The sequence below is a fragment of the Dermatophagoides farinae genome, chromosome 4 (assembly GCF_024713945.1).
Source record: "Dermatophagoides farinae isolate YC_2012a chromosome 4, ASM2471394v1, whole genome shotgun sequence".
In the NCBI taxonomy this organism is placed as follows: Eukaryota; Metazoa; Arthropoda; class Arachnida; order Sarcoptiformes; family Pyroglyphidae; genus Dermatophagoides; species Dermatophagoides farinae.
Window position 1 is genome coordinate 2,211,483 of NC_134680.1, and position 18,842 is coordinate 2,230,324.

At 30.2% G+C, this 18,842-nt stretch overlaps 5 protein-coding genes across 9 annotated transcripts; 1 reads left to right on the forward strand and 4 right to left on the reverse strand.

The window, feature by feature from the left end:
• Positions 1-451: 451 nt before the first annotated feature.
• On the reverse strand, positions 452-3,655 carry LOC142597461 (uncharacterized). The gene is made up of 3 exons (XM_075730217.1): positions 2,890-3,655; positions 2,084-2,697; positions 452-1,545 (listed from the first exon to the last, which is right to left on the reverse strand). The coding sequence occupies exon 3, from the start codon at positions 1,122-1,124 to the stop codon at positions 789-791; it is 336 nt and encodes a 111-aa protein (XP_075586332.1). The 5' UTR covers positions 1,125-1,545; positions 2,084-2,697; positions 2,890-3,655; the 3' UTR covers positions 452-788.
• Positions 3,656-4,625: 970 nt separating this feature from the next.
• On the reverse strand, positions 4,626-7,306 carry LOC124491253 (serine/threonine-protein phosphatase CPPED1). Of its 5 annotated transcripts, none has more exons than XM_075730215.1 (4): positions 6,772-7,306; positions 5,899-6,109; positions 5,149-5,789; positions 4,626-5,035 (listed from the first exon to the last, which is right to left on the reverse strand). In XM_075730215.1, the coding sequence occupies exons 1-4, from the start codon at positions 6,835-6,837 to the stop codon at positions 4,754-4,756; spliced, it is 1,200 nt and encodes a 399-aa protein (XP_075586330.1). In that variant the 5' UTR covers positions 6,838-7,306; the 3' UTR covers positions 4,626-4,753. The 5 variants fall into 5 exon arrangements, with proteins under 5 accessions (XP_075586330.1, XP_075586328.1, XP_075586331.1 ...); XM_075730213.1 differs by having other exon boundaries at positions 5,899-6,138; positions 6,772-7,300; XM_075730216.1 differs by having other exon boundaries at positions 5,899-6,012; positions 6,772-7,291.
• A 1,960-nt stretch (positions 7,307-9,266) lies between these two features.
• LOC124490189 (uncharacterized) lies at positions 9,267-12,108 on the forward strand. Its single transcript, XM_047052649.2, has 2 exons — positions 9,267-11,358; positions 11,561-12,108. Exons 1-2 carry the CDS (start codon positions 9,267-9,269, stop codon positions 11,632-11,634), a joined length of 2,166 nt encoding a protein of 721 aa, XP_046908605.2. The 3' UTR covers positions 11,635-12,108.
• A 365-nt stretch (positions 12,109-12,473) lies between these two features.
• LOC124490188 (uncharacterized) lies at positions 12,474-15,688 on the reverse strand. The gene is made up of 2 exons (XM_047052648.2): positions 14,897-15,688; positions 12,474-14,848 (listed from the first exon to the last, which is right to left on the reverse strand). The coding sequence occupies exons 1-2, from the start codon at positions 15,672-15,674 to the stop codon at positions 12,474-12,476; spliced, it is 3,153 nt and encodes a 1,050-aa protein (XP_046908604.1). The 5' UTR covers positions 15,675-15,688.
• Positions 15,689-16,363: 675 nt separating this feature from the next.
• LOC124490780 (putative transporter slc-17.2) lies at positions 16,364-18,162 on the reverse strand. The gene has a single exon (XM_047053332.2). The coding sequence runs from the start codon at positions 17,831-17,833 to the stop codon at positions 16,463-16,465; it is 1,371 nt and encodes a 456-aa protein (XP_046909288.2). The 5' UTR covers positions 17,834-18,162; the 3' UTR covers positions 16,364-16,462.
• Positions 18,163-18,842: the final 680 nt, after the last annotated feature.

Below are 18,842 nucleotides of genomic sequence, written 5' to 3' on the forward strand. Positions count from 1 at the left end.
TATTCAGGTGAACGATTTAGATAGATCCCTATAATATAACTAAAGATTAGTTTAAAAAAAAAATTTAAAGAAAAAAAAAATATTACCCACTTAAATTTATTTACTTGATGAACATGTCAACTTTGTCCTTTTGGTAGTGTGTGGTGTGGGGGAGGGGGTTGCAGAAAAAGTTTAGATTTGTTTTTTTTTCTATCCCATTCCATCAATACTCCTTTTCTCATGACGATGAAACCCATTTCGACTGATTAATGTTATCGATGTGAAAAAAACGAGGACACATTACATATAAACAAGTCACAAAACAAATTGAGATTTTCTTTCTTTTAATTGATTTTTTTTTCATTTATTTTTTTATTTGTTTGTTGTGGTTAACAACATTATTGTTAAATTAATGATTATTAACCCTTACAATAAACACGAATTGCAATTTCTTCGTAGAAAATTTATTGTTTTATATAACAGAGAGAAAATTTGTCGATGAGAAATGAAAAAGATGGTCGAAAATCGAAATCAACTAGATCCAATGGACCCGGCTTAATATTCTCATATTCCACGTGGGAAATGGTCTGATGGACTAAGGTAATATGTATTTTATATCTAATCATTAATTCATTTTATTGTAATAGAAAAAAATTGATAATTTTACAATATGATCATGATGATGTGAACAATTTTAGAATTTAAATTGATATTTTTTTGATGATTTTGACGTTTCCTGTTGTTTTTGATGATCATGTTTTCTACGTTTTTGTTTCGATGCATGTTCAGCGACCATATCGGAAAGATCTTCATGTAGATTTTTTGATCCAGATGAAGATCTTTGATGAAGATGTTTGTTCATATTTGGCTGCCATTGTTGATGAATACAAACCAATTCCGGATTCATGATCGCTTGAATCCAAAGCCACTTCTACTCCATTATTCGATGATGATTTGGATGATGTTGAATTGCCAGTTTTTGATAACAAAGCAAAATCGCAAACATGCATACGTTTACGTTCTTTTTCTTCTTCAGGTGCATCCTCTTCATCAATATCCATTCTATCATCATCTTCATCTTCTTGTTTCATCGCTTCTTCAACAGCCTTTTCTAGTTCCTGTTTACGATTACATTCAGCTTCCATTTGTTTTCGTTGTTTTCGGCGTTCCTCTTCACGTCTTCGTTCAATTTCATCACGTTCTTTACGTTTGATTTTATTTCGATGTTTTTTTTCAATTTTTGTCGTTGATTTTTATTCAATTTCGACCATTCGGTCATATTCAATGTTTGTAAAAATTGTTGTTGATCATCGTTCATTTCATTATCGGCTTTCACATCGTTATTATCCACTATATTAATCGATTGCTGTTGATCATTATTTATCATTGATGATGATGTACCATCATTATTATTTTGCTCATTTTCGTTTTCTATATTATTCCATGTCTGGCCAATATCTTGAATAGCTTCTGAATCATTTTCAATAGATTTCATTTCCAATGTTTCAGTTGATTCCTTTTTTCCAAATCCAGTGGAATAATTTCGGATTCATTCTCATCACGCCGCTGCTGATCGAATGTTTCATGCGAGCCATCCACAAATGAAATGTAAAATCAACGTATGTGTATACATTTTTGAAATAAAACAAAATTTTTTTGTTTAAAATATATTTTTTACAGCAAAAAAATAATCATTCATTTCCTATACAGAAAATTTATAAATCTTGATATCACTATGTGAATGTGTGTGTGTGTGTGTTTGAAAAAAAAATATTTTAAATTTTTTCCAAAACCAACAAAAATCTTGATCCTTTTTCTCTTTTTTACGGATATATTTATAAATATAAAAATACAGGAAAAAAGAGGATTAAAATTCCCTCATTGATATATGACTGAAAATCAAATCGACAACAAACAAAGTTAAAAAAAATGTGGGTCAAATAAATAATATTCGTACCATTTATACACACACACACACACACACACACACACACACGTATATATTAACACACACAGACAGACAAATATTCCGGTAATCGAATCTAACAACATCTTTCAGCAATTCGAATCAAGGTTAAGGTCAATATGTAAAATACTTACTTACTATGTGTATACTTGCTTGTGCCTTTCGGATATATGTCTCCCCCTCCCATTTCTCTCCAATGCTCAGGGTGTTGTTGTTGTTGTTGTTGTCGTTGATAGTGATGATGATGATGATAGGTGATGGGTCAGTCGATGGGTTATTGGATTTTATGTCGTATTTGATAAGGTTTTTTTTTGCTATTTTATTAACGGTGTTTACTGTTTGATTTGATCAAAAAAAAATCATCAAGCTATCGTTTGTCGTTGGTTGGTATCATTGCTCGGCTTCGAACGGATAAAAATATTTTTTTTCACAAACGAATAACAACTAGCCGCCAAAGATTCGTTTAGTTGGTTGGTTGGTTGCTTGGTTGGTACCGATCGGTACCCCCACTTATTCAACACACACGCACACACAGATATTAGCAATTTGAATTTATTTTGTTTTTTTATCATTAAAAATGATGAACATTAGATAGAAAAAAAATCCATGCTAACTTGATTATAACAGTTATATCTATGTATACACACAGGGAGTAAATTAGAAGGCAAAAAAAAACAATTTTTTCTTTCTCCATCGATGCGTTTAGTGAATGAAAATGTATGGATGAGGAATTCATTTTCCAATTCAATCATCTGTATAAAATGAAAACTTTATCAATGAAGTGTTAAATGTAAATACAAACACACACACACACATACACATTTTGAAACAAAATAAAACAAAAAACAATATTTGTCTGACCTTTTTTCTTTTGTTGTTATGTAATCTGTAACCGTTATCGATGAATAAAAATATGAATTGGAATTTTTTTTTCTTCTACTTACAAATAATAATTAGGTCGATAGAATTCGAATGATGATGATGATGATGATGATGGAACTTTTGAATAGCCCTTGAATAATTCGCTTGTGATTGTGTTAAAAGACCACCATCGTAGCCATTTCGGAAATAATTTGCTGTTTTTGGTTACGAATGTCAAAAAAATTGTTGACCTCGAATTTGGTTTCCTGTCAAGATTTTTTTTGTTTACTGTTTATTCAAAAAAAATTACGTCAATTCTTTCGATGATCATTTTGGTGGTGATGGTGGTGTAAATATTTAGTTTACAGATCCGATTCGATATTTTCCTTTTTCAAATTCGAAAATTGGTCAATTGGCCAATTTTATATTTTTTTTTTTCGTTCAATCCTTCATTTTGCTGAAGGATCATTATTTGATCATCATGATCATGGTTGTATTATATAAATATATCTGAATTACAATTGTTTTGTTTTCATTTTTTTTCTGATTATCACGAAAAATTCATTCAATTTCGATTAGTTAACTAATTTTAAAACTCATCCATCTCGAGGCTATATTATTCGATTACAATGAGAAAACAAATCAGATTTATGAAATGATTAGATTAATGTCTTTGGTTTTTCTTATTTCGATTCAATTCATCTATTCATTCATTCATTCATCAATGATCAACATAAACATACATAAACATCATCACAACAAACAAAGCGATGATGAATTCATTATCGAAAAGAATGAAAAAAAAGAAAAGAAGATTCGGTGAAACAAATCATTTGAAAGCAAAAAAAAAAAAAAAACATTCACATTTTAATCAAGAATGATAACAGAAAGAAAATTCGGTTGAAAATTCATCAAAAAAAAAAAAAATTAAAATAAAAAATAAAGAATACAAATGATAATTGAGTGTGTAAAAAAAAACAAATGAACCGTTTTTCAAAAAAATTCAATCGATACAATCGATATAACTGTCCGATGTAAATAAATGTTTGAATTTGAAATGAAATTATTGTTTTTTGTTGTTAAAAAAAAAAAAAAAAAAAAAAATTTGTTCACATGCACAAATAAGAATAATAATCAACAATAATTAATAAATTAATTTTAAAAACAATAATTGTCTAAATATCAAAATTCTGTGTGGACATTTAAATCAATAATATTGAATGGACAAACATGAAATATATGACGGGAAATTTTGTGGTTAGAGCAAATGAAAAAACATTTTATGGTTTTTTTTTTGGGTTGTGCCAATTTCCTTTTCTGTTTATTTTTTTTTCGTTTGTTTGCATTTTTTATGTGTCATTAGTGAAATAAAAAAAAACATTAATCAAGTGAAAAATTTGAAGCAAAAATTTCATCGACAAATTATTCATTTTGTGAAATTGATAATGGTTTTGGTTGGCTGGTGTACGATTAGAATTGATTGAAGATGATATAAAAAAAAACAAAAATCTTTAAGAAATTCAATGATAAACAAAAATATTTTTTGGACATGAACATCGTTCTCCTACACAGCTCAATAATGAAAGAGATAAGTTCACGGGAAATTTTGTTTTCTCTTAAATTTTTTTTTTTTTTGATTTTGAATGATTGATTTATCGATTTTCGATTGCTTCATAGTTTTCTTCAAATATAATTTAACTGGTGATGATGGTGAAATTGTACATGTTTATTTGATTGTGCCAAACTAAAAAAAAACTATCTCTCTTTCATTGTTGATCTCGTTTTCGATGAATGATTGTAATTGATCTGTTCGAAAATTAATGGCAAATATGTGATTATATTTGAATGATGAAACGGATAGTATATGAAAAGATTTTCAATTTTTATTTATTTATTTCTATTAGATTTTCTTCTTTGTTGTTGTTTTCTTTTCTTTAAGATTATTTTTCATGTTGTCGCCGTTGTCGATGATATCGTGGGCTCGATTTCAACATATTCATGTTGAAGCCGATGTTCATCAACATGAACGATGCGATAACCAGATTTTCGAGCAATTTCTCTACGATCTATGGGCGGAATCTGTGCACCCATAGCCGATGTGACTATTAATTCCATTTGTTCAAAATGTCCACCAGCATTACGATGATAATGGCCACAAAATATGGCACGTATACCATTATCATTGAATTTTTTCAACATTCGTTTACGTTCATCGATGGCAATATTAAACTACAATTATTATTATTATATTGAGATTGTTGAAATAATTTCATAGATTAAATTGAAAAAAGAGAAAAAAAATTAAACTTTTCAAAACAAAGAAAACAGAAAAATTCACTTACAATCTCATCATCAGGTTCATCTGGATCATGTATAAACCAAGGTATATGTTGAAAAACAATAATATGTTTATAATCATGTTCATTTGCTTCGGATAATTTCGAATCAATCCAACGTTCATGATGTGCGGCCATCTCTTTGGTCATCGTATTATCTTTATAGTATTGTGCATTTATCACTAGAAACATAACACCATCCACCCAGAATGCAAAATAATCATCACCGAATTCTTGCCGATATTTTTCAATACTATCTACTGTTGGTCGATCAAGTATATCATGATTACCTGGCAATAATATTAATGGTATTGATTGATCAAGATGTTTGGCAAATGTTTCTTTAAAATCATTCAATTGTCGTCGTCGTAATGCTTCACCAGGAAAATCATTAACAAGATCACCACAAATGACAACAAATCGTGGTTTAGGTTTCATTTGATTCCATTGTTCTATTGCCAATGTTGATAGACGCATTTCTTCATGCCATTCACCAATCGCTGAACGTTTATATTCATCAATACGTGGACGTGATTCATCATATGATGCTTGATTATAGCTAATTGTTTGAAATTGATGTATCATTCCATATTGTGTATCGGCAGCTTGTATAAAACGAAATGGTCCTTTCCATTCACAATTATTTTCTGAAAGAACAACAACAACAAAAATCACGGATAAAAATAGGCAAATTATTCAAAAAAAAAAGAAACAAACAAAATCCAAAAAAATCTAATTGATCACCTCTCTACAAACCTTTTTCTAAACCAATATAACGACGATGAACAGCACGTTTAAATGGATCCATTTGGATCATTAATTTATGGTGATGATGTTCGCTGTCTTTGTCTTCGTCGTTGTCGTAATCGTCTGTCACCAATGATTGATTAAAATTAATATTTATTTTTTTTACTTTCTGATGAAGATCAAATGATTGTTGTTGTTGTTGTTGTTGTTTTTGTTGTTGCTGTAAAAACAACAATAAAATGATTGTCACTATAATGATGATGAAAACAAGAGTATAAATGTACCTGTTCATTATATTATATTATCCAATATCATCATCATATTAATTTTATTATAAAATCATATCACACATCAGGAATGGCAACGAGAAAAAAAACAATATATCATTTAATGGATGCCATGCCACATAAACATCAAACACACATACACACACACACACACACACACACACACACACAAAGCAAATTGGATAGAAACAATTTTTCTTTTCTTCACAATTATTAGAAAAATAACATACACTTGTTATTGGCCCTGCTTCTTCCACACATTTATTGTGTATATTTTTGTGTGGTGGTATATCCGATGATCATAATGATAATAGTTTTGAATCGAATCAAATCTAATTCAATTCAATCAATCAATCATCATCATCATCATTATGATATTTGTATCCATTTTTATGATGGGGATTTTTTTTTGTTGGGATTACAAACATATTGTGTGTGTGTGTGTGTTAGAGTATCATCGAATTCGTATCAAATTTAATCGATGAAATCAAAAGATTTTTCGTTCTGGTTTTTTTTCGTAGTTGTTCCGAACAACTTGTTCACCATTTCTTAATTGTACATCTATTTTATATTTATTAGAAAAAAAATACATTACGTTCTGTGGTTTGTTGTCGTCGTCGTAGTTGATGTTTTTGTTGTTGTTGATCTTATAATCACACATACAAACATCGATCGTTGATCATTTGTCAAGGTTTCATCGTGTTGTAATTATTCATTTGATTGGCAAGCAAATGGTATTCCATTCTCACATCACATGGATATGATTATGATGATAGTCATATTTATTTATACGCCCAATTCATATTTTTGAGTTTCATAGAAAAAATTTTTTGTTGGTTTTGGTGATTAATGGTGGTGGTGGTGGTGGTGGTGATAACTGGTTGATTATTGATCAATTTATTGTTTCATCTCAAAGGATTACCGAAAAAGACGAAATTTCTAATGCTCGATAATTATTATTAGAGAGGATATATATAAGTTAAGATTTGTTTTTGAGCTATAATCAAGGATTGATAATAATAATGATGATGATGATGATGATTATGATGATTATTATTATTATTATCAAAAAAATAAATTAAAAAATCCTCCCAAAATAAAATAAGAATCCAATCATATGATTTGATTATTTTGTTTATACGATTCAAGTTGTTCATATAGATTCATTTTTTCATTCATTTCACATTCTGGATTTTTTTGTTTTGATTTTCAATATATATATTGACAGTGACAAAAAAAAAAATGAATTTTATATTTAAATCGTCAGATGGCTTTAGTGTATGTGTGTGTTTTTTATTTATAATCTGAAAATGAAAAAAAAATGATGTGAATAGTTAATTTCATAATAATAATATATAAATTGAATTTTGATATTGTTGAAAATTGAATTGATATCAAATATTAAATTAAATACACTGGAGAAAATAAATATATCATCAGGTATTAATTTGTAAAATTTGAGATTGTAATTTTTTTTTTACGACAAAGACAAAGTTGTAATGAAACAACCAAATCATGTTGATGGAAAATGGCCCGAATCGTTTTTGATTAACAAATCTATACAACCACAACCACAACAACCACCACCAATACCACTCCAACTAGCAGCTTCGGGTAATTTTCCATTATCCGAAATGGATTTGATTCTTAAATTTAATTCACATCCACCTAATTCAATTTCATGGCAACAAATTGAACCGGAAATAATAACGAAAGAGAATCTAATACGAATCGGTGTAAAAGCTAGATCTCCAATATTCAAGCATCAGATAATAGTACGACAACAACAACAAAATCCACAACATCATCTGCAGCAGCCATCGCTGAAAACATCACAACATCAACAACAACAACAACAACAGATGCGGTTTCAATCGAATCCCGATTATCAAATTAAAGAAATTGATTGTTTTCCAATAGTTTATGAAATTTATTCACGATGTCCATCCCAATATTGGCGAAATTTAAATGGAATTTTTATTATGGATCGAGGGCAAATTGCCATAATGTTTCCACGAAAATCAATGACAACATCATCATCTATTCCGACAGCGATTGTTTGGTTAGCCAATTTTGCCTATCCATTATCAACATCATCATTACGTTCGAATCATTGGATCGAATTGAATGAATCAATTTTGCAATTTGATCAAATCATTTCTATACAATTTGATTCGCCATTTCTATTTATATTGAATCGAAAGCTGAAGATTTTCTGTCTGAATATATTTACTGAATCTCATCAAATACAATTACCAATCGAAATGATGAATGATCATTTTCGAAAATTTATCGTAGGCAATGGCTTTCTAATTGCATTAAATACTAATCATCTAAATCCGATAGTTTTTGTTCATCATTATCAACAAATTAATAATTCATCATCAACATTGCCGATTAATTTTAGCCCAAATAATTACAGAAATCTTTTTTTATTTGAATCAAGTAAATTTCTTGTTCAGAATGGTAATCTTGAAGATCGATTCGTTGATATTGCTGGCTTTCGTGATGGTTTCGCCATTTTAACCGAAAAACAATTGATCTTTCTATATGGTCATTGTTCGAATCAAGTACGATTATCATTTCCATCAGAATTTTTACGTATCGATTTAAAAATTATGTTTTTTCGTACATTTCATGAATCATTTCATATGGATCGAATGTTTGCATCGAAAAATCAATTAATTCTTCTATCGAATAATCATAAAATGTTTGTTATCAATCTTGATCGACAATATGAACAAATTCCAACAACGATGAATACACAGCATCAATTTTCAATTTCGTTCCTAAATGATCATCGAAATTTTCGACAAATTTATGCTCATTATTCTAACAATGATTTCGTTATCATTGGTCATGATAATGACAAAAAAGATGAATGGCAAACATGGTTGGCTACTATTGAATCACAATCGGCCAATCATCAATCAATTTTTCTACGAAAAACAACATTATTTCAATCGATATCCGATGCATATGCAATGTTTGTGAATGGTGAAACGCCTAATTTTGTCGAAACATTTGCTACCATTGACAATAATCTAATTATTTGCCGTGAACAACACCGATTTAATGATCCAACCAATGATGGTTCGATCCGATTATCGATTAAAAAATCGAATTTATTTTATCGATTCTACTTTATGCCTCAATAAATGGAATTCAGAATCATTGCAAAAATTTTTGGCAAATTTTCCACCGAATATTATTCATGCATACTTACGTTATCTACATAATAATGGTATTTTTAACGTCGATTATGATTACTTCCTTTGGGTACGACGTTTCATTGATTCGATACAAAGTTTTGATCAATTATTTTATCATTCTGCTGTATCCAGTAATCTTGAACAACAGAAACAAAAACAACAACATGGAAAATATTTAGTCATAGAAAAATTATCTGATATAAATACACAACAAACAGAAATACCGCCAACATTGTTCACACCGGTCAAGGTTGAAATACCGAATCAAAATCCGGTAACATATTTCAATCCAACATTATCATCAGCAAAAACCTCACCAATGGTGGCAGCAACAACCGTTCGAAAAGCACCAATTCGACAACGTATTTTACCACAGGAAAAACATGAACCCACAACAACAACGATAGTTCAACCTATACAACCACTTTTGAATCGAATTGAGGATTATACTCAATGGCCCATTTTGAATGATATTTGTCATTATGATTCAAGATTTTTGACAGAAAATTTAGAACAAATATTCATATGTGATAATGGTCGTATAGCTATTATTCAACAATTATTCATCCGAAATTTTGGAATGATGACTGAAGGCCAACAACATCATCAATCAATAAAACCATTGAGTTTAATGGCAGAAAATAATTATCTCAGCTATCGATATGTAGCATGGTTTGCGACATATGTATATGAACGTAGTCCAATGGTACCATGGATTAATTTGGATCATCTTGATCAATCACGACGTATTGTATGGATAACCTATGATAATGGATGGTTATTTACAATGGATAATCAAAATTGTCTTCGATGTAGAAATATTTTTGTACCAAGTTTTACTTCAATACCGGCAAAAAATGAAAATGATTGTGTGGAACGTTTTCGAAAATTATTTCCATTGATGGGTGAAGAAGAATGGCCCGATATTAAACGATGTTCTACAGGTGAAAGTTATACATTATTATTAACTAAATCAAATGAATTATTTTTATGGAAATGGTTATTTAATCATTCGATTATATCGAATCCTGAAAAATTACGTGTATGGGAAGGATTTCTTATACACGAAGAATTTATGCCCACATTATTCACTGTAGAAGATAGTGATGACGATCGACAATTAATCGATATTGCCTGTTTTCAACATGGATTTGCATTACTAACATCAACATTAATATTTCTATTCGGACGTATTAGTCCACGACTTGACTTTGGAAAAGATTATCTTCCTATCATTATACGTGATACATTTGAGCGAATGATAAATGTGAATGAACAAAAAACGGTGAATGAACCGTTAAAATTTGCTCGAATTTTCGCAACTCGGAATCGTTTACTGTTGCTAAGTGAAGATGGTCAACTTTATTACCTACAGGTTGATTTATTCGATGGACAGAATCCGAATACATATCGATTGCCTAAAGCTCATCCACCATTATTGCCGATCATGAGTGATCAACGTATGCGTGTTACCGATGTATTTGCCACTAATGATTGTTATAGTTTTCTTGCCACAATGACGGATAAATATCATAAAAATCGTACTCGTATTCTAGTGTTTTTAAGTCGACAATCAGAACAGAATTTAGAATTTCCTGAATGTAGCTTTGTGGAAACATATGGCCGTTCAATACCTGATGCTTATTCATTGTGGATCAATGGAGAAACACCAATGCTAACAACAATACCAACAACAATAAGTTTACAAAAATTACAGGAACAATGTCAAGGATTTCAGAATCCAAATAATCCGAATAATGAAATAATTTCTATACATAATCGTGCATTCTATGTGGATCAACTTCGCATCGATCTAGCAAGAAAATGGCCACCTGAAAGATTCACAGAAATTTTCTCCGAATATCCAATAAATTTTGCACATGCATATCTTCGTTATCTTCACACGGGTCGTTTCGAATTGGATGCATCATTTAGTCAATTACAACGACGATTTATGGGTGATATTCAAGGTATAGATCCGAAATTGTTCGAAAAAATGGCTCTACAAAGTTGATTAAATAAAATATTATATTAATAAATTCAATTGGAAACAATTGAATAAAAACTTTTTTTGTGTTTTTCATTTTAAAAAACGTTGACAATTTTTTTTTATTTGTAACTCAGTTTTTAAATTTAGTTGACGTGTGTAATTTTTTTTTTTTTTTTTTGTAGCAGCAGAAACAGTTTTAAGAACAATAAACAAAACGAAGACAAATGCCGAAACAAAAATACGAAACAACAAATGATATGGATCAAGAATCAATCGAATTATTGGATACTATCGAAGATCATAAACAACATCCAAACAAGCGAACATTAAAAAAACGTAGAATGAATTTCATTAAAAATTTTTTGAAAACATCGAAATCAAGATTAGGTAGATCGGTGATAAAATTACCACAACCATCAACATTAACACGACGAAAATCATCGATAGTGAAATCACCGAAATCATCATCATCTAAAAATCGAATTTCAAATAATGATTCGACAACCACTTCGACAAAATCGACAACAAAATCTACGCAATCACAACAGAATCGACGATCACAAACAAAAACAAGACGAAAACATTTGAAACGAAATTTACGTAATGCTAAATCTAGAGATTTAACACATTTACATTTGGTAACCGAATCGAATTTTCGACCCAAAACTGATGTCGTCTATTCATCATTAATGTTTCGCCATATTCCTTATAATTGGATCAATGATGAAGATGATTATTATGTTGATTCGATTAAATTCGTTGAACAGAATTCCTGTGATTCACTTATATCGATTGATGACGGTGCACAATCAATACAGCAGCCGATAGTCGAAATCAATAACGATTCATTGATCACATTGGAATCTATACAAAATGAATTTAACAATGTTTATCAGAAAGATATTTTTGGTGCCAATTTTAAACCAAATAACAACAATGACAACATCAATAATGTTGATAGTGATGATCAATAAAGATATTTTTACTGCATTTTTTCTCAAAACAAAATTCAAAATTTAATTAAAATTTTTTTCTCAAAATTCGTTGATTAAAATATAACATTCACACGACAAACATTCCATTCATAATCTCATCTCATTCGATATTATATTCAAAACCACCATCATTACTACGGCGAACATAACGTTTATCAATCAGTTGAATTAATCGTGTTTGTATATCGTTCATTGAAATGTTGGTATTCTGTAATGATGGTGTCGGTGGCATTGGCTGTGATGATGATGTTGATGACGTTGATTGATGATAATTAATTTTCGATGGTCGATTTGATGGCCGTGTTGATTCTTGAATGTTAGCAATCGAAGGTGTCGGTGGTAAATGTTTACGGGATGCATTTGACATTTCGACTCGTACGGCATGATAAATGGCCGAAATATTCGGTAGATAACGCAAACGTTTCAAGACACGTACAATGGCTGCATCGATTTTGATGCTTGAATCTAGATGATTTGGACTTTCAATTGCTGTCGTTGATGATGATGTACGTGCTGCTGGTAATTGTGATGGTGTTGAATGCTGTTGAGATGATAATCTTCTTGATGATGATATTAGTCGTCGATATACTATTGATTCAATGGATGAATTAGGTGGTGGTGGTGGTTGATGTCGTCGAAATGATCGTGATCGGTGATGTAATAGTCGATTATTATCATCTGATGGTGTTACTGTTGTATTTGTACGCGAATTTAGAATGTTTGTAAGATTCCAATCTTCAACCGATGTCGATGACATTGAATAAACTAAATCAACACCATCGGTCAATATATGTACAATTGTTGGAAAAATTTTTGCCATTTCCGGATCAAGCGGTTGATGATTAATGAAATCAACATATTCATAACGTATTAATCGATTTGAGCAACGATTCGTTTCGATTAATTGTAAAAATCTTTTCTCATCATTCAATTCAAATTGTATTGATTCTAATGTTGTTGGCTTGTTTGATGGTTGTTGCTGATGCTGTTGATTATGACCAATAATAATGATTGGTCGAATTAGACCACAATAAATCAATGATAATAAAGCAATACGAAGATTATTTTTCTTTTGAAATTCTGTTTCTTTGTCGATCATTTCATATGATAATCGTTGGTATTGTCGATTGAATTGTTCGATGATGGCAAATTGATGTAATGACATCCATAATATTAATGATTGTTTCAATGAATCACCAACAACAGCATCATGATTGAACATTTTCATTGATACTTCAGCTGTTGAATATTTTGTATTAAGAAATAATTTTTGATTATCATATTGTTGTCGAAATAAATATTCCAATGATTCGAATGATCGTGATAATCGTGATGATATCCAACAGCGATCAAATTCTGTTAATTTCCATGTTCCTGCATTTACTATGGCTGAAGAATCAGGCAAATTTCTTACCATTCTTCGTCGTCGATTATTATTATTACTGATATTGACTTTTATGAATGAATGTAGATAATCATCGGCAATATTTTTAAAATCATTTAGATTCTGTAAAAAACTTCGTGATTGACCATTGGACATAAAATTCAAACGGATCACATGATTCATGTCATTCATCATGTCCATTTCTTGTTCATTGGTGAAATGTGATAAATTCGTTAACAAACGTTGTGCAAAATAATGTTTGGCAAAATCAAAAAATTGATTTATATCCTTTATATAAACAATAATGAAATTGATACGATTCAATAGTTCGATACGAGTTTCAAATTCTACCGCCTTTGTTTGTTGTTGTTGTTGTTGTTGTTGTAATGACATTATCATCGAATCTTTAGATAAAAGATCATGCATATAAAAAGCTAATGCTTGTGATACATTTGAATCAATTTTCATTAATTCATAATGATATTTATCAATCAATGTTGAAAATGGTTTCATCGAATCGATTACTTTTTGGTCACCATTTCGATTTCCATCACCATTATTATTATTACTCTTAAAAACTTTATTCAATACACTATCCCAATGATCATGTTCCTGAAGTATTGCTTGAACAAATTCGATCGCTTCACTTCGTCCTATGCATCGATATTGACTGGCAAACCAATTGATACGTTCATTGTGATATTTGATTAGAAAATCTACAAATCGGCTAATCAATATATTTTGTTTTGAAGCCAAAAATTTGTCCGCAGTTATATTCATCATTAATGAATAGAATTGTGTCATACGATCATAATGTTTATGATTTAACATTGATTTAAATGATCCATCATTATTATTATCATCTTGTTCATTATTGCCATTGATTAATCGGCTAGCATATCGTACAATAAGAAATTCAATTGTAAACAAATTGATTTGTTTTAACGATTCTTCAGGTAATGACAAAATGGAGCTAAAAAACCAAGATTGCATTTGTATGAAATTTGTTGAAAAATTCAAATATTCCAATGATACAAATTCATTCAACAATTGATCGGACATTCGAACAAGAAATGTGTCCAGAAATGTTTCTAAAAATGGTATCAAAAATACTTTATAATAAATCGCCTGATTCGTACCAATATCCAATAGTACTTGAATTAGATTTCTGATCACCATATAATTTTTATCTTGAAGCATTTTTATGCAACGATTCTGTTGAAATAGTGGCCATTGAATTATTGAATCCGTTTCCAATGGTAATCGTTGTGATGGTTTTCGATACCAAAGATATTGTTGAATTTGTCGATGTTTATCCAATACATAATCAATGATTAATTGTTTCCAACATTCTGATACAATCGATGATGATTGTTCGAAAAAAATTTCAATAAAAATTGTTCGTGTAAGTTCTTCAAGCATCATTCGACGACATTGTTGTTGTTGTTGTTGGTGTCGTATTCGTTCAACGTATTGAAATGTTAACATTAAAAATGGTAATACATTTCGTTTGAATTTCGACCAAAATTCAATCAATATTTTAGCCATTTGAATTATTGATTGATTATTATTCGATTGATATGAACCAAGTGTCCATAATGTCTGTCGTCCACTATTATTTGATGATTGTAGATCATGTTCAAGATTTTCGGCAAATTTTTCGAACGCTTTTGTTGCACATTCAGCATAGATTTCATAGATATATTCACTGGAATTTTCATCCATAGAAAGTAATCTTGTCATTTGTACGACCATATCATAAAGATCACTGAATAATAATCGTTTCGAACCATTTTGGTAATGAACACAATTTGGTCGTCGTAAATCGATGTGAAAATTTTCCAAACAAGCCATAATTGCCGAACGAAAACGTTCAACTAATTGCTGTTGTTGTCCACCATTATCGTTATCATTCATTATAGACGATGACGTTTTTGTAATAAGTACGGAAAAATTTTACGAAAAAAAAAATTTAAAAAAATATAAACTACTTCAAACAAAAAAAAAATAAATAAACTAATACCAATTCAATTTCACCTTATGTATTTTTATCTGAATCCAGTTGGTTTGTTGTTGTATTTGGCCAAAACACACACCACCAACAACAAATGATTAAATAAAACAAACAATTTTGAAAATAGGAGATTCATTATTATTCTTTGCGATTTTTATTTTTTTCTATTCAATAAAAAAAAAAATTTCATAATCACAAAAGTAGAATCAACGACAATAAAAAATTTAAATATGACATTTTTTTTTTGTTAAAGGTGATTATTATTAACAAACAAAGGACCTTTTATTTTTTTGTATGACCCATTCCCGGGTCATATTTATAGATAATCCTATTTTTTTTCATTAATTAAGTCGCTTTGTATTTGTGTAAATTACTGTAAGTTCATTACTATTAAAACTAAAACAATTTCCGTTGATTAATGTCAGGAATTTCAATAATCATCTTGTATTGATTGTCTATGTCGACACAGTAAACATTGCCCCCGTTTCCCTCCAAATATAATTTTTTTTTATTTTAATTAAGAATAAATTTAAAGAGAGTTATGCTCTCATTTTTTTTAAAAAAACCAACAGCACGCAAGAACACACTAACATTTTCACAAAAACGTAATTGTTTTGTACATATTTAATTGGATTGAATAATGATTTTTTTTTGTCTAAAAATTAAATTAATCAAAATCAAGTATAATTAATTATTGTAAATGTAGCATATCCCAGCCTTGATTTTCAGCTGAACCGATAAAAATGAAAACAAGACCGGATGCAATACGTAAGGCAGCAGTGAAATACCAAACAATCATCCATTGATGATGCGGGCGTTTAGGATCAGAATCCAACATTGCACCAATAACATAAGGACCAATAAATCCATTTGTCATGGCAATCGTATTAAATAGGCCAAATATTGTGGCCGTAAATTCTGTGGTTAAATCAGCCGGTAATGGTACGATACCACCAGATTGTAAACCTAATAATGACATTGATGTGATCATTACAAATAAAAACATTCCGGCATTTGGACCAAGCGATGGAACGATAAATAGGCCAATACTTGAACCGAATGCAGCTAATGCTTGAAATGTTTTACGAATTTGATTCTTTGAATATTTGCCACGTTTTATGATTGTATCAGCCAAGATACCACCGAAAAATAGGCTTAAACTCTCGGCCGTATACAATGCTGAACCGAAAAAACCAGTTGATTCAATCGAAATTTTCATCACATTATGCATATAATCGGGTAATTTTGTCATCATTACAGTTATGGCCCACATCATTGAAAATTGGGAAAAAATTCCTGCATAAATAGCTGGACTACGAAGAAAATGCATCCATGGAACGGGTAATTTTTTACGATCTGCATTTATCGTATTTATATTGTTTCGAATAAAATCAATTTCTTTTTGACTGATTTTACTATTTTCTTCTGGATTATTCGAAATGAATAACCAATATAATATGGTAATAATCGCTGCAATAATACCTGTAACATAGAAAACTGATGGCCAACCACCAGCAAAACCATGTTTACATAGCCAACCAGATAAACCGGAAGCAATGATTGTACCAAGATTACCACCAATATATGCCATCGATGTAACTGTTGAACGTTCATGATCCGGTATCCAATGTGCAGCCAATGCAAATGCACATGGAAATATACCAGCTTGTAATGTACCCATTAATACACGTGATGCAACAAAATATCCATAATATTCGGCTAAAAATGGTGTTAGAAGATTAATCAATGCAGTAGATGCCAAACCGATCGTTCCAAGTAATCGTGGACCAATAATTTCTGTTAAACGACCAGTTATTAATTGCAGAGCAAAATAACCATAGAAAAATGCTCCCAATATAACACCTTGGGTTTTTTCATTCCAATCAAAATGTTTAGCTGTCGTTGTTGTCGTTGTATTGTCTGTTGTATTGCCTGTTGTAGTTTTCTTATGATGTTTAGCCATTTCAACAATAGCCGTCGATAGATTCATACGGCCGAGATATGCCATCATTGTTGATAACATAATCAATAAGGCACGCAAATGTCGATATCCCAATTTCATGATGATGATGATGATGATGATGATGATGGTGGTTATAACTAGGAAAACCAAAAAAAAACAATCAAACCAACAATAAATCAAATAAAATCTTTAAGTCAATGGTTTAAACATAATGAGAATCGATAAAAAAATCAATCTGATTTAAATAATCCAAAAATAACGCCAATGTATTGAATATGATCAATTGATCGATTTTTTTCTTTGCTTGTTTGTTGGAAAACATTCGATTCATTCAATGATGAAAATTTTTCAAAAAGGCAATCCCAAAAAAGTACTTATTATTGCCGTTGATGATGATGATGATGATGATAGTGAATTGTGTTTATGTACATCACACACACACACATTTATAATACAATCAATTAATGTACAATTTTTCTTTTTTTTTTTAACAATTTACAATCAAAAAAAACAGCCTCATAGTAACAAATAATGGGAGTTTAAATTTGAAAATGAGAGAGAAAAAAAAGAAAGAAAATTAACCTCTAGTGTATTAATTACCATTATTATTATTATTATCATCATCATCATCTACTATTCTATGTCGCTTAAATTTCCACTGTAAACTGCAATTTTTACACTCTGCAAGTATAAAAAACTGTATTAACTTGGCATTTGATGCGGGGAAGCCGAGCTGGACATTCCTAATTATTTTCAGTACAAACATAACTATTTAGTATGAGCTACTCAGTGTGTGTTGTGTGTGTGTGTCTGAGCATGCGGAAAAACTTTTGAATGCCGCTGAACAGTTCGCCCAGCTCAGAAGTAGAAGTCGCTTCCAAAGAAACGCATTCTGTGGTATGTAGCTTCGACAAAGCTTTTTTTCAAAGCAACGTTGCTGCAGCTTTTGCATCCAATAGATGGTGCAGTAATTCAATAGAACATAGAAAGAGTTCGAATTTTTCGAATTGTATTAATTACCATTGATTTTCATTTTGTGTGCCTGTGTGAGTGTGTATTTGATGATGAAATGCCTGAAGATTATTTGTTCTGTGTTTTTGTTTTCATG